General features: G+C 40.9%; 1 protein-coding gene across 1 annotated transcript in view; it reads right to left on the bottom strand.

Moving 5' to 3' along the window:
- vdac3 (voltage-dependent anion channel 3) overlaps positions 1-21,720 on the bottom strand; it is a 35,020-nt gene extending 13,300 nt beyond the window's left edge. Inside the window, exons 1-6 of the mRNA XM_061928871.1 lie at positions 21,494-21,720; positions 21,333-21,387; positions 5,924-6,024; positions 1,307-1,378; positions 1,171-1,220; positions 606-758 (exon numbers count right to left, since the gene is read on the bottom strand). Coding sequence (XP_061784855.1) covers positions 606-758; positions 1,171-1,220; positions 1,307-1,378; positions 5,924-6,024; positions 21,333-21,387; positions 21,494-21,515 — 453 coding nt within the window. The 5' untranslated portion in view covers positions 21,516-21,720. The remainder of the gene's footprint in view (positions 1-605; positions 759-1,170; positions 1,221-1,306; positions 1,379-5,923; positions 6,025-21,332; positions 21,388-21,493) is intronic.
- Positions 21,721-22,193: the final 473 nt, after the last annotated feature.

Below are 22,193 nucleotides of genomic sequence, written 5' to 3'. Positions count from 1 at the left end.
AAATCACTGAGCTCCTGAGAGCGACCCATTCTTTCACAAATGTTTGTAGAAACATTTTAATTTTCCTGAGGAAACTCTCCTGAAGGAATCAATAAAGTACTATCTATCTATCTAACAGTCTCCATGCCTAAGTTATTGATTTTATACACCGAGTCAAGTGATTAGGACACCTGATTTTGATCATTTGGATGGGTGGCCAAATACTTTTGTTTATATAGTGTATATAATAAATAATGCCACATTTTCTTTTATTATTATTAATAGTGCTGTGTGTGTTTTCTTTTCTACTACTTTTTTTTCCTTTTTGTTTGCCACTTCCCTGTGTATGAAAAGTGCTATATAAAAGTTTGATTTGATTAGAATTTTCTGCAAACACCATCCTGTTCTCACTGCTTTTCCTCCATCAGGCTCTGGCTTTGAAGGGCAAGTAGTATGACTTTACCTTATATTATAACTTATCTTGTAAATATGTATTAATAAAAAATGAATACATATTTACATTGGTATGACAGTGAATGTTAAAATGTTACTTATAACTGTTATTTCACTCCATACTGTATTATTTCGGCAATGTTTACAAGTACAGTTTTGGTGTTTTACTCCACCTGGTCCTCCATGGTGACTTCTGTGCATAGAGTGTTGTCTGTGTTCCATTTCTGGTTGAAGCTCAGGCCTAGCTCACTGACTTTGTACTTGGTCTCCAGGTGGCCGCTTGACTTGCCAGTGTCAGTGTTGTTGGAGCCTGAGGTGGCAAACTCCTGTAAGACAAAATGAAGGGAAGTAATGAGGATGATGAAGAGGTGAAAGGACGTCAACAGAAGCAACTAGAAGCCGCGAGGAATACGCAAAAAAGCATCTTTGAGTCGGGAACTGGGAAGTAGAGGTGGGTGGGGAGTGCGTTGACAAGCTACAGCTGCAAGCCTTTTACGCTGCAGTGAACGGGTGTTAAACCCCCTAAACGTGCACACACCACCTTACCATCTGACAGAAGCATCCACAGAAGAAGCAGAAAAAAGAGAAAGGATAAGGTTAGAGCGAGAAACAGGAGGTATCACAACTGTACGCACAACATGGACAAAAGATCATCTGTTTGTTGTACTTAGCGACCAGAAAAAACATTACACTAACTGAAAAAGGTGACAAAAAGGTGCCAGAAGACTAAGTACTTACAACACCACTCTGGGATTTAGTCTTCACATCCAGCTTCATAACTCCATAGCCTGGGAGTATGAAAGGATGATGGACATCATTTATTAACATAAATCTACGGAAGGAGTAATGAGTGGTATGCGGAGTTATTTTTTACCATAACCCTTGTTGATGATGTCTTTGGCAGATTTCCCCAAGTCTGCGTAGGTAGGAGGGACGGCCATTGTGTCTGAAGAAACAATGACGGAAAAAGATTAATTCTACATTTTTATGCATGCTTATCGTTTAACCTTTGTGACCTCAGCCCAACTTTTCCATGATAGAGGAACCCAGGGCCCACTCAAATTTTAACACTAAATTAGTAATCGTACTCTTGATTTTCATCGTATTCAATATTTATATTTAACTTACTTACAGTTTAACAGGATAAACCATTTCAAATGATGTGTTGATCACAAAGATTATTATCAAGGCTTAGGTCAAGCTGATTATAAAAAACTAATCAAATTATCAGCAAAAGAAGGGACTCATAAAAACTGATGAAAAATACATTCTTGATATATTAATAAATAATATTTTGTTTTTTAAATAAACTGCCAATAAAGTTAAAGTTTAAATGAAAATACAGCATAACTACTTTTATTTAACTATTTTTAGTGCTTAAACTTTTCCTGTGACTTAAGCTCCAGACTTCTTCTGTTTGCTTGATATTGTCATTACTGCCACAAGTGGTGGAAAGGTGAATTACAACTGAGCACCGCTGCGGCCTATACGGACCCTCTTGAGGGTGCTTGCGGCTGAACAATGGGTTATTAAATGTAGGCCCAGTGGATTGATAGCTTTGTCTGTGATTGGTTATTGTTTTACATGCTCACGAATCTGGATGCGATCGCTCAAATCGTACATGGCAGAAGTGTCGCAAAATTAATGTGTAAAAAAGACGGCCAATAGAGGGTTCCTGCTTCTCGCAGATCATAAATATGTACGCGCAGATAGTTTTACACGCATGCACATCTGAATGCGCACGCACACCTAATATTAGACGCTCACAAATCTGAATGCACACGCTCTAATCTTAAACGGCATAAATGTGGCAAAGGTGACGTGTAAGTAGACAGCCTATTGAGGGTTCTTTCACATTACGAACAGACAGACAACTTAAAACACACGTACGCAGATCTGAATACGCACAGTCGGATTAATATAGAGACGCAAATTGGATTACACGCGCGTAGATTGAGGTACACGTTTGCAAAATATTTTTTGACAATACTTCCATAGGATCTCACGTGAGAGTAAGAGGGTGGTTGGTTAATTATTTTGCAACGCAGTCTGCTGAAAATTAAGGAAAGGATCTGACGCTGTGGTCAAAGTTGGAATTGCACAAAACACATTTGAAGATATTCAACACTATACTGCCATCTGGCGGCTAAGGTGGATATTAATTTCCTGACACCTTTTAGGTGGCAATATTGTTCAATTAAAGACACTCAGCCAGAACAAACAGGCTCAGAGACAGCTTTTTTCCCCAGAGCTGTCACCATCCTGAACTCTAACTTATAATAATAATTCACCCCTATACAATATCCTACCCTAATACCCAAATGTGCAATATTACCCTTCGAGTGCAATACATCCAACACTGATTGTTATTTTTTACTACGGTACTCTTGTCTTGTACTGTATATTCTACAGTATTTTGTATTTCTATAGTGTTTTGTATATTGTACAGGATTGCTTATTATTTTTATTGGATAGTAGTCTGTTTATTTCAATTGTTAGTTGTTTTTTTTCTTTATTACCTCTTGTGTAATTTATTTTTACCCCATATTTGTTCCCACTACCGCACCTTAAATTGGAGTCCTTAATCTCGTTATATGCAAATATAATGACAATAAAGTCCATTCTATTCTATTCATTATAGTAGGGATGTTGTGATCCAGGTTTTATGCTGCCGATATCAATACTGATATCGATGACATGTATTAACCGTAACTTTCTCCGTTTATTTACAGTCAGTGCTATCGACAGTTTAACAATATCAGTGCAATATTTCAACTAGTTCTTTGTTCTTTTATTACCAACAATTGTTTGATCAAAACAAAGTCAATAGTACACAATAACTAAACAAAAGCAATGTTGACAATATAGTTGAAACATGGTTTATTCAATGTCAGAATTGGTTGGGAATAACCTTATTTCAGTGTTGATCATAACATAGTTGAACCAACGTTGATTCAATGTCAAAATTTGTTGAAAATTTAACATTGTTTCAATGTTGATCATAACGAGCACTTATAATGTCACAAATCTCAATGTTGATTCAATGTTTCTTTGCTATCTGGGCAGCATATAGCCCATATGTTTTGACATTTTTTTCGGTGTCGAACTTTGCACTAGTAAACACGCTGCAGGACTGTTTGTATTTATTGTAGGTTCAAGCCAATATAATCTGATGCTTGTTTCTTTTTTCTTTCTTTTTTTCCCCAGTATCAGACCTGTATGAAATCAGATCAGTACACCCTTAATTATTACCAAATATCTTTGATATACTGTTGTAAAATATTGACATATAATCACTAAAAAAATAAGAATGGATCAAAATATTTCATAACATTCAAACTTTTTTATGACCTCATTTATGTCATTTCAAAACTGTATGACATATTTTTCCTGCCAAAAGATAATGCTGCTTGGTTTGAGAGGTGATAATTGAACAATAAATATGTGCTTGTGCAGGTGTACCTGTGTGTGATTTACGAACAGATTATGTGACAGATGCGCTAGCTGCATAAACATTAGTGGTTCTGATTGATCAGCAAGTAGGCGCCCTGCAAAGCATTTCACTACACGATGCTACACTACACTGCACAGTATCTCGGACGGGCATCGTCAGTGTCCCAATCTCAACATCAAACACTTATTTACTGCTTCAAAGTTCTAAAAGAGGGAGGGGGCTACTAACCTGACTCTCGCCAGACCCTTGTAGTTCGCAGAGCTCCACACAAGGATCTGGGAGTTCTCAATAGGAGATGTAATTCAGAAGGCAGGGCCTTGTAAAAAAAAACATTTTATGTGATTGGATAAACCACTTGTCCGTTATCTTGAATGACGTGCTACTTCAACCACTCACATCGAAATCAACCTGTGACGCTAGGGGTGTAACGGTACGTGTATTTGTATTGAACCGTTTCGGTACAGGAGTTTCGGTTCGGTTCGGAGGTGTACCGAATGAGTTTCCACACAAACATATTAAGTAGCCGCCCAAGCTAAAGTCTTAACAAGCTGCTCCGCTTCTTCTGCCCCTGTCTCTGTCAGTACTCTACACAGCACCCAGCATTGTCCCACCCACACAACCATCTGATTGGTTACACGCAGAGCGGTAACAGCCAATCAGCAGTGCGTATTCAGAGCGCATGGAGTCAGTGCTTCTGCGGTGGGGTTAGCAGGTAGGTGTTTAGCAGGTAAGCATCAGGCAGTGGACTCTCCCCAAATCATAATAAACACCTCCCAGTCAACTACTAGTAACATCACTATGAGCCCGTTGACGTTCTAGAAACAAACGGCAGCTCAGCTCGCTCGCAATCCTGGCTTGAGGTGAAGGCTAATTAGCTTTTAGCGTAACATTAGCTCATTTTGCGGTGTGTGTGTGTGTGCGTGTGTGTGTGTGTGTGTGTGTGTGCGCGTTACGGACAGCAAAGCCCTGTCCGTCTATTATTTCACTTTACCTTTTTCTGTGTTGATTGAGCTGTGTTGAAGCAGCAAAAAAGGACATTATGTTAAATGAAGACTTTCTGTCTCTGATAGTTGATATAATAATGTAAGTGCATCATTAAACCTACATTAACTCCATGGTGTTCAGGGATGAATAGTCTCTCCTATTGCTGTTGTACTATTTTTTTCAGCTATAGTTACATTAATCATTAGTAATGGAGCAGCCTAGTTTTGAATGGCAGGGTCCCTGCTATCACATGTTGATAAAAATATAACATTTACATTATAAAAATCAACTACAGGCTTCCTAAATGCTGTAATAAATTAAGCATGATGAGTTGACTTGAAACTGTTTAATGTTGCACTTTTTATATGTAGAAGAAAAGTTTTGTCATTTTATTTAATCTGAGCAACAACTTGAGGCAGTTTAATGTTGATTAACGTGGGCAAAATTATTATTGTGTTCCCAATGTTAAAAGGATAAAGCCATTGTTTACAAATTTGGTAAATAAATAACCAAAAAATTTATATTTTGTTGTTTTCTTACTGTACTGAAAATGAACCGAACCGTGACCTCTAAACCGAGGTACGTACCAAACCCAAATTTTTGTGTACCGTTACACCCCTACGTGACGCTGATGAGAGTGACGCTGTGAAATCTAAACCCGGTCGGAAGAAGAGCCAAAACATCCTTGCCACCAATAAATGCTTTCAAAACCGTTCTCTGTTCATCTTTTAAATAATTAATATTCGATAGATTCGACAAAACAGTTGCCATAGCAGAATCAATGTCAGCACACGACGCAGGGCTGCGTGCCGCCATTGTTGTTTGAATCAAACAGTCGTTTCGGCGCTATTCACATCTATGAAATCCCGCCCGGTGATCCTGATTGGTTCATTATTTTTTGCTATCTTGAAGGACTTTGCATTGCCCTCGAGCCCAGATCCTTGTGTGGAGCTCAGCGAACTACAAGGGTCTGGCGAGAGTCAGGTTAGGGGGCTACTATACTTGATTGGGACTGTGATGATTCCAGCGTCTGTTGATGCGGCTTGCACTCACCGTGTACCTTGGATGCAGCATGGTGCTGACAAGTCATACAGCCTTTGTTCCCTGCCTTGTCCTGCTGCGCCACACTGCCCTTTCTCTTCTCCGCCATGCCTCTTCAGAGGAGCGAGGAGGGACAACACACAACTTTGGCATGCACTCTTTCTTTCGATCAACTATGGCAGCTTCAGTATTGGTGTGTTCATTGTGCATGTGTTTGTTGTTGCAGCTGGGGTCCCTGCAGAGCGCAGAGACCCCCCATTGCGTCTCCCTGTGCCGTTTATGTTGCAGAGGCCAACTGATTATGACTGCTTGTACTTTGTGCACAGCAAGGGAACAAGATAAGACCATAAATGGCCACATCAACACTTCATCACACAATGAAACATCATTTCTTATACTCATCAGTTCTTGAGGTCGTACAATAATCTCGAAAGGGCAAGTGATTCCGCAATGCATTGTGGGGCCACAGTAGCCATTTTTGTTGGCCAAAGCTTTTATTTACATGGTTGTACTGTACCCGCGGTAAAGAAAGCAACGGACTGCATTAAAATTAATCATACTAAAAAAATTAAAAAAAACAATTGTAAGGGACCGCACAAACAAACCGACAAACTGTACCCTATTCCAAAGGCTCGTTACTTCGAAAAATATATATAGCTCTATATGAGCATGTCCAATGGATAAGAGATTTGAGTAAACTGGCGTAATTGTCAAAGCCAAACTTGTATATACTGTATCTCATCAAGGAGTCAACATTTCAGAATGGAACGTCTGTTAAGGCTCCTTGTCCTCCGTCCAAATTGCTCATAATCTACGGCTTTAATCTCTTATGGAGTGAGGCTGCCCAGTCTCATTTCATAAGCAGGTTTTCCCATTATTAGTTTTAAATATTTTGATTAACGTGCTACTTCTTACCAATGACTAAACAGACAATGTATTTTTTTTTCCAAAACACTGTACGTTATTGGTAGCCTGCAGGTAGCTTGGCTAATGCCAACAGCCTATTAAATGCTACATGTGTAAATGAATGAAACATGCTTATTTTAATCGTACCGGGTCGGAAAATGCAGTGAAAACACCAACATGTACCAGGTGATTGTGTGAAAAAATTATGTTTGATTGTCTCACAGCTATCATCCAGGCTATTCACAGTCTCTTTATTAGCTCACAACCCCGAGTTCTTTGACTTTGCTTTCATGCTAAAAATGAGAAAAACCTCACCAAATATTTTTTTTTTTTCGAAAGCGGTCATGACAACGATTGTGGCAGTTAATGATGCTTGACGTTCGTGCCTTATTGTGAACTTGTTCAGGACTAGAACAAAAGCAAAGTCCTGCATTTAGTCGTGTAAATAAGATACTCAGAATCTAGCAAGACCCACAATGCATTGTGTTTGCTATGTCACACTTTCTATAGGTTAATTTCTGTCTTTATAACAAAAGCCTTTTTTAGACACTGAATTTATGTAACTTTTTTTTTGCATGAAATTATTCTGACGATTTCATTGAAAAACAATGTGTTAGCAAAATGTTTGTTTCAAAATTATTTGTTTTAAAATTCAGTGTAGAAAAAATTGCTGCTTCAAAACGCAAGACCCACTTCTGGTAAATTAAGACTGAAGCAATCGATCCTGTCTCAGAATCAGCTAATGAGGTGTCAATTTTGAAGTCACGTGACAGGGGTCTATAAAAAGAGGCAGGTTATGCAGCACTACACGCCACAAGGTATTTAATCTGCTCTATGTGCTTGAACGCCTTTTTATGAACACTTTAAACAGTGGAGATTGCCGTGCATTAGTGAAAAAAATCCCAAGATTTCGCAAAAAAGGATAAAAGCTGATCATACGATGGTACAACACTCCCACAATTATGTCTGATACCAAAACATTGTAACAGACCATCTCAAAAACAGAATGAAATTTTATTTTTTTTACTGACTAAAAACACAGAATGTACATGAAAAAACAATAAGTGGGATTGACATTATTAACTGGGCTTGCAACTGTGCTGCAACAATTGGTCGTCATTGTCGTCAATAAAATTTGTCGTCGACATTTGTATTTGTCGACAATAGTAATCACTCGTGGTTTTCCGTCCGGAAGTGGGTCACTCGCAAAAACATCACTAGTGATAACATGTCATGTTTGAGGATATTTAGTCTTATTCTTGTTAAAAACATGAATACCCGACTAATTTTGCAAAGCGGCCCTTGTTTTTATGGCAGTAGGTCTGTGATATGCAAGCATTTAAAGAGGAGACGTGATGTTGGACATTTGGAGGAAGATGCGGACACAGCCTCGGTAAGAGTACTGTTGGCTTCTACCTCGCATGCTCGCTAACAAGAGTGAGGCAAAGTTGTGTGGAAAATAACTTAAATTATCGTTTTAGCCAAAGTCATCCAGCTAAACTTTGTCTACATCAATTCAAGTATGTTGTAAAGCAGCGTCAATTTGCTATGTCGTAAACTTTAACAAATGCACTCGGCGGTATCATACAAATAAACATTTAATCTATTAAATAGCCAACATTTTAAGAATCAATGACTTTTCTGCAGAACTTTTTTGTAGAAATCTGCCTCAATCTGACACTGGCGTATCAGGCTTGTTGCTGTGTAAACAAGCCCCGCCCACTCTGCCCAGCTCTGTTCATGCCTGGTCTGCATGAAGCAGTTACCATAGTAACCCGTATGTCACTCAAAAGTGCCAATTCGAACTATTGTAATCATTTCTATAGTGTGAAAATAAATATCCAGCGGAAAAAGTCTTGTGACTTCAAACTTGACACCTCAATGGCTGGTTCTGGATTGCTGCAGTCCTAATTTACCAGAAGTGACCCCAAAAGGGACAAGCGGTAGAAAACGGATGGATGGATGGAGTCTTGCTTTTTGAAGCAGCGAATATTTCACCACTGAATTTTTCAGCACTGAATTTTAGGAACACACTGATTTGTATTACATTGAATTTTTAAACACTGAATTTATATGCAGCGCATTTTAAAACACATGCAATTTGCTTTCGTAATAAAGAAACACATTGTTAAAAAGTTAAAGTTCCAATGATTGTCACACACACACACACACACGCACACACACTGAGTGTGGTGAAATATGTCCTCTGCATTTGACCCATCCCCATGTTCACCCCCTGGGAGGTGAGGGGAGCAGTGAGCAGCAGCGTGTGCAACGCTCGGGAATCAGTTGGTGATTTAACCCCAAATTCCAACAAATTCCAATTTCAAGTCCTATTAATCAGAGGTGGGACCAAGTCATTGCTTTGCAAGTCATAAGTAAGTCTCAAGTCTTTGCCCTCAAGTCTCGAGTCAAGTCCCGAGTCAAGACAGGCAAGTCCGAGTCAAGTCCAAAGTCAAGACTGGAAAGTCTCAAGTCAAGTCCCAAGTCCTGCATTTTGAGTTTCGAGTCCTTTCAAGTCATTTTAACCACAGACTAATATATTTACACAGATTGTGTATGCTTTTAAAACGCTGTATTTATTTATTAAAACAAGTGCATTTGAAATTGCAGGGAAAAAGATAGTGCTGACATTGCACTTCATAATAGCACTATTAACCAGTCATTTTAAACATGTAATTCATTCCTTTACAGAATAAACACATTTGAAAAAACAAGTGCAACTGTACTTATTTGCACAAAAGTGTTAACATTGTATTTCCATGGCATATTGCATTGTAACTAGTTCCACAGCAGTTTCTGTCCTGTTCTTACCTTATCTCATTGATCTCATCTCATACTGTATGTGTGCGTACACATGAAAAACATAACAAATATATGAACATAACAATGAACAGAGTTGTACTTTTTAGATGTCAGGGCCCTATGCAATATGTACACATATTCTTAATATAGTATACATTATAACTGACCTTTATTTGACTATGTTTGTCTTTTTGTAGGTGGCTAAAATACGCGGTGCTGCTGACCGCCGTCTAACGTTACGTTACTGTGTGTGATACATTGACTAACGTAACGTTATGTGTAGGTACCTCATGCAACCCTGCTTAAAAAAAATCACTTGACAAAAAGTATGAATAAGGTAGCGAACTGCAGTGGACGCAACAGATTGGCGTGTTTGCAATGAAGTTATAACCATAGACATCATATAAGTAGACGCAGCATTGGTTGCTGTGACGTGAGCAATTTGGCCGCCATCTTGAAGTGGTGATGAGGAGCCGGCGAGCAGCCTAAACTGACAGTTGACAGGTAGAAAACAAAGATGGTGTTCAGCGTTTTCCTGCTCAAATGAGCGGACTGTTGAAAATAGGAATCGGGGGATTACTTTTCACAAGTAAGATTTAACATTAACGTACTATTGGTTGTATTTTATGAAAATAATATTACCACAGAGTTGAGAAGGAGCAAAGATCTTCAATATTTGTATGTGAAAATCACAAATAAATCTTCTGGGGGAGGATGACGCCCCTACAGGGGTTTGGTTTACAAACTTTCAGCCCCACCTAAAACAAAATTCATCAGCCGCCACTGATTATGATGCATTCTCATTTTAGGCAAAGTATAAGACAATACTTTCTTAACAGTATAATTGTAACCAGGAATAAGTCTTCAAGTAACAATATTCAAATACTAACATTGTTGGGTAAAACAGAATTTGGTTTTATTCTGAATCCAGTGAAACAGACTCGTGGTTTTAGCTGAAATAAAGACTTTCAGGTATTTATATATGTTTAAGTATTTGGCAGACGCTTGTATCCAAAGCGACTTACATAAAAAAATACATATAAAACAATCACTGCAAACATTATCATTTATGGGAAGAATGTAATACAAAATATCAATACAAAGTGTCAAGACAGAATAAACTCTCTGCTGCTGAAGCAACAGAGATACAGTCTATAGGTCCCTAAGATATATAGATATCTAATGTATTCATACATTGTTTATGTAGGATATACGCATGTATATATAACCTAATCATATTGTTTCTTCAACTTAAAAATAGCTTCCCGTTTTTTTCCCCCTTCTCTGGGATTATATTCCCAGTTTTGATCTCGGACGTCTGGTCACTTATAGCGTATAAGAATATTATATTACTGTTAAGCAAACTATGAATAATAAAACACGCCAAAACATGTGTCTGTTATCATAGCTACACGTATGACAAAAAAGGGGGTGAAAATCAGTGGTATTCAGTGAGGTAAGATGAATTAAATGCGCTGACAGTTCATTGCTCCTGCCAAATGAATTGCACTGAGTGGAGCGGATCACCACTCCAAGATGGCGGCCACGCGTCTAGTCTGCGCCGGTAGGCAGTAGCGCTCTATGCTGCGTACCCTTATAAGATGTCTATGGTTATGACGTTTGCAGTGAGTTTGCAGCCTCACTGATTTAACTACAAAGCAAATAAAAGTCACGTTACTTAGCCAATAAACGTTATCTTACATTCAAAACGTACCCTTTTTTGTGCAACTTCAAATGTCGAACGAAGTTGGAAGTTGTTGCGTCTCCGTCTGTAATATTCGAACTGCGTGATTTGCATACGGCAATTCGGTTTTTTTTGACCAAGTCGTAGTTTTTATACTCGAACGAAACCAACTTTGGCATAATTGTTTCTCACTGGCACGTTGTTGGGCAACTCTTGTTCATTGGTTGTACTGCAATTTGATTGGATGAATGCTGTGTGATGAAAACAACGTAGATCTAATTTGATTGGCTGTTGTACTGAGAGCACACACGCTGACAGGAACAACACGCTGATCGACACAGACGAAGAAAATGGAAGATACGGAGCGCTCCCAAATAACTTTTTAAGTTTTGGATTTTGGGGAAAGTGGCAAGTCATGTCAAGTCAAAAGGCTCAAGTCCAAGTGAAGTCACAAGTCATTGATGTTAAAGTCTAAGTCGAGTTGCAAGTCTCTTTACATTTTGTCAAGTCGAGTCTAAAGTCATCAAATTCATGACTCGAGTCTGACTCGAGTCCAAGTCATGTCACTCGAGTCCACACCTCTGCTATTAATTTAATTTGTGACTAGTGACTATAGCAAGATTAGGGAACCTAGATGTGGCTCTTTTGATGACTGCATCAGGCTCTCAGATAAATCTTAGCTGACATTGCTTAACACGATAAGTAATGAATAATTCCGCTGGTAATCACAGTGTTAAAAATAACATTCAAGATGTAAAACATTCTCATGCATTTTAATCCATCCATCCGTTTTCTACCGCACCTGTTCAAAAAGTCGCATTAATGGTATGAAGTATTTTATTTATTATTGGTTAGCTTCAGAATAACAATGTTATTCAAATGTATAGGAGACTTATTATACTCAAAAAATGTTGGTCTTAGTTAAAAATGCACACATTTAGTTGTACTCAGTGTTAAAAAATATTATCTTAGCAATATTAACTGTAACAACCGGGGCGCATTGTGATGCGGGGTTTCGTTCTCCCAGGATGCAACGGACTTCGGACACAGCGTGAAGGTAAAAGAAATGATTTATTTACCGGAATAAATTATACTGGAACAAAGAAAAGGGTGCTCATAGCACATAAGGCAAAAACTAAAAGAGCTAGCATGGGAGCTAGAAGGTAAAAAAGGAGTTTAGTGTGGAAGCTAACAGGTACAGAGCCAGAACAAAAGTCGTCAACTGTTGCATGAAAACAAACTGCGAAGCAAGAACGAATGACAGGGAGGACAGGCTTAAATAATAATGTCAGTGATGACAAACAGGTGCGTGTCGGGAACAAACGCGGCAGGTGAAAATAATAAGCAGCCATGGCAACAAACTCAGGTGTACAAAACAGGCACTCAAGGAGTCCAAAACTAACCAAAAACACAAGTATCTTGAAAACGTAAACAAAAAATATGATCCGAGCAGCGGATCATAACAGTACCCCCCCCTTAAGGGACAGATTCCAGATGTCCCCTGGAAAAACTAAAACCCCCTCAACTATAACAAAGTTCAAGAGTCAAGGGAGGGTGGAGGGAGGCTTTGGCGGAGGGTCGCCAGGCCACGTGTCCCCGAATCCACCGGGGACGACTCAGGTGGCGGCGGCGAATGGAACGCCGCTGCCGGAGGCGAGGCGGGCGACCACGGAAAGGCCACATTCGTGGCTGCCGAGAAGGTGGGCGTGAGTGGCGCCAGAAGTTCAGCAGCCGGAGACTTCTACGACTACGTCTCGGGTGTCGCTGCTGTTTGCGCCACTGGCGTCCATACACTAACCTCAGAGAGCGCCGCTTGCGCAGCCAGACCACTCGAGGTCGCTGAGACGACGATGAGGGCGAGGAAGGTGGCGTCGCCGTGGAAGCAGGAGGAGTCGTCGTCGCAGTGGAAGCAGGAGGAGTCGTCGTCGCCGTGGAAGCAGGAAGCGGCGTCGTCGCCGTGGAAGCAGGAAGCGGCGTCGTCGCCGTGGAAGCAGGAAGCGGCGTCGTCGCCGTGGAAACAGGAGGCGTCGTCGCCGTGGAAACAGGAGGCGTCGTCGCCGTGGAAACAGAAGGCGTCGTCGCCGTGGAAACAGAAGGCGTGGTCGCTGTCGGAGCCAGAGGCGGAGCAGGCGGCTCGTCTGTCGGCGTGGGCGGAGCCAGAGGCGGAGCAGGCGGCTCGTCTGTCGGCGTGGGCGGAGCAGGCGGCTCGTCTGTCGGCGTGGGCGGAGCCAGAGGCGGAGCAGGCGGCTCGTCTGTCGGCGTGGGCGGAGCCAGAGGCGGACCAGGCGGCTCGTCTGTCGGCGTGGGCGGAGCAGGCGGCTCGTCTGTCGGCGTGGGCGGAGCCAGAGGCGGAGCAGGCGGCTCGTCTGTCGGCGTGGGGGCGGAGCCAGAGGCGGAGCAGGCGGCTCGTCTGTCGGCGTGGGCGGAGCCAGAGGCGGTGCAGGCGGCTCGTCTGTCGGCGTGGGCGGAGCCAAGGGCGAATCAGGCAACGGAGTATCTGCGGGTGGTGGATGTCTCAGCTGGGCTGCTGGGTTGGCCGTAGGGGGAATCATCACCTGCAGCGCGGTGAGAATACTTCCCAGCTGTCTCTCCAAAGCGTCAAGGCGGGCGTCTTGGCGTTCCGCCATGGCGTTGACGCAAGCCCCAAGAACGCCAAACTGTTCCTCCTGTTGTCCAAGTTGTTTGGCCTGTTGGTGCAATGCCCTTTTTACTTGGTCGGTCTCTGCGGGGTCTCGTGTGCTTTGCAGCGATGGAGCAGGAGGTGGAGAGGATGGTGTTTTCAGGACCACCAGGGTTGATGGTGGCGTCAGAGTGGCAGGCGTCCGGACTGTCGTTGTCGTGGAAACAGGTGATGGTGCGGAAACCAGACTTGAAGTCGGTGCTGGTGTGGAAACCAGACTTGGATTCGGTGCTGGTGCGAGAACCAGCCTTGGAGCAGGTGCTGGGCGTGACTTTGGCGGAGGTGGCCTGGCCGGGGGTTGCGGCTTAGCATGCCGAAGGTCTGGTGGCGGAGGCCGGCATGGAGGTTTGGGCTTGGCTGGGCGCAGCTGTGCCCGCCCACTAGCAAAGCACCCAGTACTAGCCCCCCCCCCCCTCAAGAAGCGGATCCCAGACGCGTTTTGAGCAGTCTGGAACAGTCTTTAGGGGTGGGAGGGAGGAGGTGAGGAGGTGGGTAGGCTCCTCCCCTTTTGATTGTCCAAATTGTCTATTCTGCTCTTCAATAGTGGACTGTAGGGACAACCAAGAGGGAGAAAACAGAGGAGTGGGCGGAGCTTGAGCCATAGGGGGTGGGGCCAAAGTAATTGGGGGCTGAGCTTGAAAGTCAGAATGTGACTGGGACTGACTAGACTTATATTTAAAAAAAAATGTCCTGATAATGCTTAATCTTAGAATTAAAGTCATTTGTAAATGGCTGACAGAAAGAATGAACCGAATGTAAAAAATGTCTTTGTCTATGACGTCATCAGAAATAGACGAGAGCGCGTCATCAGGGGGCGTGTCGTTACGGGGCGCCAATGGGATGACGTCATAGCTGCAGTCCCAGTGATTGACAGGCCAGTTGGATAACTCTTTGGAAAAGTGATCAGAATAATTACCGAATATTTGAGGAGGGGAATCCTGGGCTGCTTGTTGGTGGCTGTGTTCCGGAGGGAAGAATTGCGGGGGTGGCGCGTCTCTGTCACGAGCTGAAGCCGTTTTGTGCGACTTCCGCCTTCGCTGACGCGTGCGAGCGGGCTGAGAGCGGACCTCCCCGGGCCAGATGGAGTCGATCGGGACCAGAACACCTCCAGGTCCCCAAATCATCTCGTCATCTGGATTGCAGCGGAGCGTCTCTGCCTCCATCGCTCGGAGGACCATCCACGCACCTTCTTCTACCTCCGTTAAGAACGTCGCGAGAGAAATTTTTCTTGCTTGCTTCGTACTGTAACCACCGGGGCGCATGGTGATGCGGGGTTTCGTTCTCCCAGGATGCAACGGACTTCGGACACAGCGTGAAGGTAAAAGAAATGATTTATTTACCGGAATAAATTATACTGGAACAAAGAAAAGGGTGCTCATAGCACATAAGGCAAAAACTAAAAGAGCTAGCATGGGAGCTAGAAGGTAAAAAAGGAGTTTAGCGTGGAAGCTAACAGGTACAGAGCCAGAACAAAAGTCGTCAACTGTTGCATGAAAACAAACTGCGAAGCAAGAACGAATGACAGGGAGGACAGGCTTAAATAATAATGTCAGTGATGACAAACAGGTGCGTGTCGGGAACAAACGCGGCGGGTGAAAATAATAAGCAGCCATGGCAACAAACTCAGGTGTACAAAACAGGCACTCAAGGAGTCCAAAACTAACCAAAAACACAAGTATCTTGAAAACGTAAACAAAAAATATGATCCGGGCAGCGGATCATAACAATTAACGGTGTGGCGTAGTTGGGAGAGTGGTCGTGCCAGCAACCTGAGAGTTCCGGGTTCAATCCCCACCTTCTACCAACCTTGTCACATCCGTTGTGTCCTTGAGCAAGACACTTCACCCTTGCTCCTGATGGGTCGTGGTTAGGGCCTTGCATGGCAGCTCCTGCCATCAGTGTGTGAATGTGTGTGAATGGGTGAATGTGGAAATAGTGTCAAAGCGCTTTGAGTACCTTGAAGGTAGAAAAGCGCTATAACCCCCCAAAAAATAAGAAATTGGCTCTCTCAGCCAAAAAGCTTCCCGACCCCTGGACTGGAGGGACAGGCGGTAGAAAATGGATGGATGCATGGTAAAAAGGAAAAGAATGACAACTAACAAACACATATCTGTCTTGGCAGCTCAGTAAGTATGGAAGTAGAATTGTCTCACATCAACTTATATATATCAATATGATATTAATATATATGCATGTATTAATAAATATACAAATACAAGCGTGCAGACATGGTCAGACACTGGCGAGCCAATCAGAGGCACACTGGGGAGGGTGATATTACGGCATGACTTTTGGCATGATTTGACAAACATTGCACTGATAAGAAATCAGTATCAACATCGGGACAAGGTCATTAAACGGCATTGATACAATAAAATAAGCAGCTAGCACGGTTTTTCAGATTAACTGGATGAATTAGCATTAGCTAATACAACGCTGACGTTAGCTAGCTCAGGCCCATTGTGCGTTCTCTCTGTAAAAACGTGGATTGTTTTTGTGCAGAGAACTCCGGGCATTTTGCATATAATGCATATAATGCTCTGTGACCCAGACCGCTCTAGCTGCAATGCCCTCTGCTGGTTGTTCAGGGGAGTGCGTAGGTCACATTTATTTGTGCATCTGGTTTGTGGGAGGAATGTCTTATCGACACAAAAGCGATCCACATATGCAAATTCAATACAAATAAAAAATCAAGCATATTTATATTCAAATCTCAAAAACATATTTACAAATACACATTTATTTATACAAATTCTTGATTTATTTGTATGTCACATTTTTATATTTATAAATTTTATTTGTATATATTTTCAAATCTCAAAAATATATTTACAATAACACGTTTATTTATACAAATTATTGATTTATTTGTATGTCACATTTTTAGATTTATAAATTGTATTTGTATATATTTTCTAATCTCAAAAATATATTTACAAATACATGTTTATTTATACAATTTATTTATTTATTTGTATATCACATTTGTATTTGTATATGTATTAATATATGCATATGTATTAATATCATATTGATATATATAAGTTGATGTGAGACAATTCTACTTCCATAAGTAAGAACATGGCTAAAGTGACAATACTAATGAAAAACAAAATGGACACTTCAAAGTCAGCCGTGTCTATCTCTAATGTGCAGAGAGGAATGTGTCTTACTATGCAGCGGTTACTTCTTTCTACACTTGCATGACAGGTAGATAAAAAAGTGCCACACATGCAGAAGACTTGCCTTGATTAACACTTCTGGGACACGTCAACAACGTTACAAAGGCTAGAGGGAAGGACCAGGCAGGTTACATGAAGACCTTTTTACCTTCACTCTTAACCCCTCTTCGCTCTCTCTCTCGATTTCTAAATGTAGTGCCTGAGTGAACCTGACACTAACACACGTGACTGGGGGGTTTTAAAATGGGTCGTCCAGCTTTCAACGCTACTGAATCACATCTAAATGTATTTAATTGTCCTTTCGGGGACACATTTGTTGCATGTACGCTCCGTCTGCTCCGCATACACAACGTGTCCACACGACGGAGCTCAAAGGTCAAAAAGATAAAACAAAAAGAACAAGTGGCGCACCGCCGGCCAGATGTCTACAAAAGGACACAGATGCATTCTTTACACCACTTTGTTTAGGAAATGTGCCGTTTTTCATGCTGTGCTAACATTGCAAATAGCTTCAATTATATATTTTTATTTAGTTTATGTGTAGTTAGTTGTGATACAAGTCCAGTGTGTAAAAAAATAATAATTATAAGGTGAAGAGCTTTTATAGCATGAACGTCATCAAAATCAGGGATGTCAAAACTTTTGACACTGAAAAAACCTGAAAAACAAACAAAGCATGCGGGGGGCCATTTTGATATTTTTCATTTTAAGGCTCCCTCAAGTTTGGACCCGGAAAGGTCTCAGTGGCCTAGTGGTTAGAGTGTCCGCCCTGAGATCGGTAGGTTGTGAGTTCAAACCCCGGCCAAGTCATACCAAAGACTATAAAAATGGGACCCATTACCTTCCTGCTTGGCACTCAGCATCAAAGGTTGTAATTGGGGGTTAAATCACCAAAAATGATTCCCGGGCACGGCACCGCTGCTGCCCACTGCTCCCCTCACCTCCCAGGGGGTGAACAAGGGGATGGGTCAAATGCAGAGGATACATTTCACCACACCTAGTGTGTGTGCGACAATCATTGGTACTTTAACTTAACTTAGTCATAAAATGCTAAAATAAATAAATCCTATATTGTTAAATTAAAAAAAAATGTATTCATGTTTATTTTTTAATTATTTTTTTAATAATGTTTATTAATTTTTTCAACACCTGTATCTTTAGATCAACTTAAGATCTCTCTGTTGAAGTTTACTTTTTTAAACTATTTTTTTTAACAGGTTTTATACGGAGCCCCTAAAGGGACGTGGATGTTTTACGAGATCTCGCAAAAGGTTTTTTTCCTATGTCAGTGAACCGGAAGTGAAACAGACACTGCAATGAAGGAGCTGGAGCATGCGGGAGCCTACCCATCATCTGTGCTCTGTTGTGGGACCATAATACGATTTGATGTCTTTATATGTTAGGCCAATACTAAAATAGAAATCAATAAACTTCTCCCACGGATGATGAGTAGGCTCCTCCATCGCTGTGTCTGTTTTACTTCCGGTTCACTGACATAGGAAAAAAAATGCGAAGAGAGACAAAGTGAGCATACATTTCCGGTTCACCATCGCTGTGTCTGTTTTACTTCCGGTTCACTGACATAGGGAAAAAACCTTTTGGGAGATCTCACAAAACATTTTTTTCCCTCCATGTCCCTTTAGGGGCTCCGTAGTTTTATGCCCTTTTATTTAAACACATTTCCCGCAAATTTTTTCAAGGTGGAACACTTAATGTAAAGTAATTGAAGCCTTTAAATAGGTCAATAATTCATAACAACATTGATTTTTATTCATTTTTATTTTTTGAGCAATGTTTTTTTTAATCCCACAAAAATTCTTCGGGATTCAAAAGGGTCCCACTCATTAAGTTGTTAAAAAAAAGTCATGAATATTTTTTTTGTTTGTTTACTTTTAACGCATTAATCTCAAGATTACACAGCCCCTAAAGGGACATGGAGGGGAAAAAATGTTTTGCGAGATCTCCCAAAAGGTTTTTTCCCTATGTCAGTGAACCGGAAGTAAAACAGACACAGCGATGGTGAACCGGAAATGTATGCTCACTTTGTCTCTCTTCATTCATGTAATGTCCTCTTTTGGGACCTCTCTAGACACTAAGAACCGCTCCAAATCGTTCTCCATGGTTGCAACTGACGTATCATGGTCCCACAACAGAGCACAGATGATGGGTAGACTCCCGCTCCTCCATCACTGTGTCTGTTTTACTTCCGGTTTACTGACATAGGAAAACAACCTTTTGCGAGATCTCGCAAAAAGTGTTGCGAGATCTCACAAAACATCCATGTCCCTTGAGGGGTTCCGTACAAGATCAACTATCCATCAATAATAATATCTTCTGATGGGTTTGTTGTTGTTGTTGTTTATCTGTTTTACCCTTTATGTCACAGAAAACTTTTGTCTTTTTATTGCAAACACACAAAATACGCAATCATTTACCCCCAAAACATTTCAGAGTATAATTTGATGTGAAGTAATTGGAGCCTCTAGGTCAATAATTCACAACATTGATTGGGATTCATTGTCGTTTTGGAACAATGACAATTTTAAATAGAAAACAGCCCTCATGGCAGCTTTGTATTGTTAGTGCGATTCAAGAACTCCTTCATTCCACACTCCATCCAGCTGTATAATCACTCGCCATACAGCAATAGATGATACCTGCCTATTACCTGACACCTGACACCTGACATGTTAGCTACTTCTCTTTGTTTTTAACGTCTATTTTCTATTTTCTGATGGATCTACTCTCTATTTTATGCTGCTGCTGTCACATATACTGTATATACTGTAATATTGTACATGGTCATTGGTATATATTGTATACCGTATTTTCCGGAGTATAAGTCGCACCGGAGTATAAGTCGCACCTGCCGAAAATGCATAATAAAGAAGGGAAAAAACATATATAAGTCGCACTGGAGTATAAGTCGCATTTTTTGGGGAAATGTATTTGATAAAACCCAACACCAAGAATAGACATTTGAAAGGCAATTTAAAATAAATATAGAATAGTGAACAACAGGCTGAATAAGTGTACGTTATATGACGCATAAATAACCAACTGAGAACGTGCCTGGTATGTTAACGTAACATATTATGGTAAGAGTCATTCAAATAACTATAACATATAGAACATGCTATACGTTTACCAAACAATCTGTCACTCCTAATCGCTAAATCCCATAAAATCTTATACGTCTAGTCTCTTACGTGAATGAGCGAAATAATATTTGATATTTTACGGTAATGTGTTAATAATTTCACACATAAGTCGCTCCTGAGTATAAGTCGCACCCCCGGCCAAACTATGAAAAAAACTGCGACTTATAGTCCGAAAAATACGGTGTATGTTATAGACATAATGTAATATATCTGTATATACATTATTCTGTACACATATTATGTATATATTCGTATATATGTTCGATTTTTTTATCGCTATATTAGTCTATTTATACCTGCATTGTCTTTTCCATCCTTACACTTTCCATCATTGTAACTGAGCTACTGTGTTGAACAATTTCCCTTGCGGATCATTAAAGTTTGTCTAAGTCTATTGCAACTTTGTATTTACTCTTCTACTCAAATTGTTCATGTATCTTTTAATAGTATTTTGAGAATTTGCTGTGGGCTGTTAAAATTTAGCTGCGGGCCCCCGAATGGCCCCAGGGCCACACTTTGGACACCACAGATGTAAAGTAATTCAGGATGTAACAGTTTAACTACTGCAAGTTAGTATTTTAAGCATATATCGATGATAATTCCAGCATGTACTGCATGCAAGTGATGGTGTTGATGTTATACTGTGTACCAAAACGGTTTCTTATTGCGCAATATTAGGGAATAAAGGAGTGTGCCTATAGGCTGCGGTGGCGGGAATGCCGACCAACGGATAACAGCAGATAGCATATTGACCTTTAAGTATAGGAGCAAACTTCTTCAATTCTGTATAGTGTTATGGAAGATATACATTACATATCCAGCCTTTCGTTGCCAACATCAATTATGGTCAGTTTGTGCTATCATCAGGCGTGATAGATAGAGTACGCGTGACGACAGCTGGTCGTCTTTATGCACCAAATAAAAACACGTGTTGACAGTTACTACTACCAAAGCGAAATGTAGTAAAACATACACAGAACCTTTGCGAAAGTTGTTGTCTTACCTTTGAAGTATTGACGATGTAAGCGGACTATATGACAGGAAGGACAACCTCGCTGCTGTGACACCAGAAGAAAATATAGGGTTGGAAACTGCGCATGCGTGATCAAGACCCTATTTTGAGGGCGGAGCCATTGTGCAAGTGACATTGAATGCAAAACTTACTTGATTGCGTCATACTTGTCATGTACTTGTTTGCCTTGTCAGAGCCACCGTAGCCTGCGCTCAGTGTGTGACGTCACGAGAGCGGAGATGTTTTAAAACCGGAGCGATCCGAGGCATTGAGTTGAAACGTGTAGCCTGACTATTATTAAATTAAGACACCTAAGTAAAGTATAACAGTACTGTTTAATGTTTATATAAATGAACAAATGGGCCTATGTGGTGTACAAATCGTTAAACTAAACACTGCCATCCCATTCGCACAAACTAATGTAATGTGTACATTCTTTGTGATGTCATGTTGAAATGGCTTGATTCCGTATATCTGTGACGTCATTTTTTTTTTTTAAGAATGACATCATTTCTACGTTTCTGATCATGTCCCAAAACGTCAAGTTCTAAATAAAACAATGCAGAAGACAGTGTAAATGGTTGAAATATATAAATCAACAAGGGTAATGCTGCATCTGCTTAAATCAGGCAACCCCAAATGTTGAAAGAGCCATATTGGACCAAAAATACAGAAACAAAAAATCTACCCGGAGCCGCAAAAAAAATAAAATCCCTATATACGTATTATAATGAAGACAACACATGATGTAAGCGTCAATATTAGCTATATCAGCCTACTATCAAAGGCTGACGCAAATCTTCGTTGACAGATATGTTGTATTTAAATTTTTATTCTGCACATTTTTGCAAC

This window comes from Nerophis lumbriciformis, linkage group LG33 (genome assembly GCF_033978685.3).
Source record: "Nerophis lumbriciformis linkage group LG33, RoL_Nlum_v2.1, whole genome shotgun sequence".
Classification (NCBI taxonomy): domain Eukaryota; kingdom Metazoa; phylum Chordata; class Actinopteri; order Syngnathiformes; family Syngnathidae; genus Nerophis; species Nerophis lumbriciformis.
Note: the sequence above shows the minus strand (reverse complement) of the source record. Positions and strands in the feature narration are given on the sequence as shown.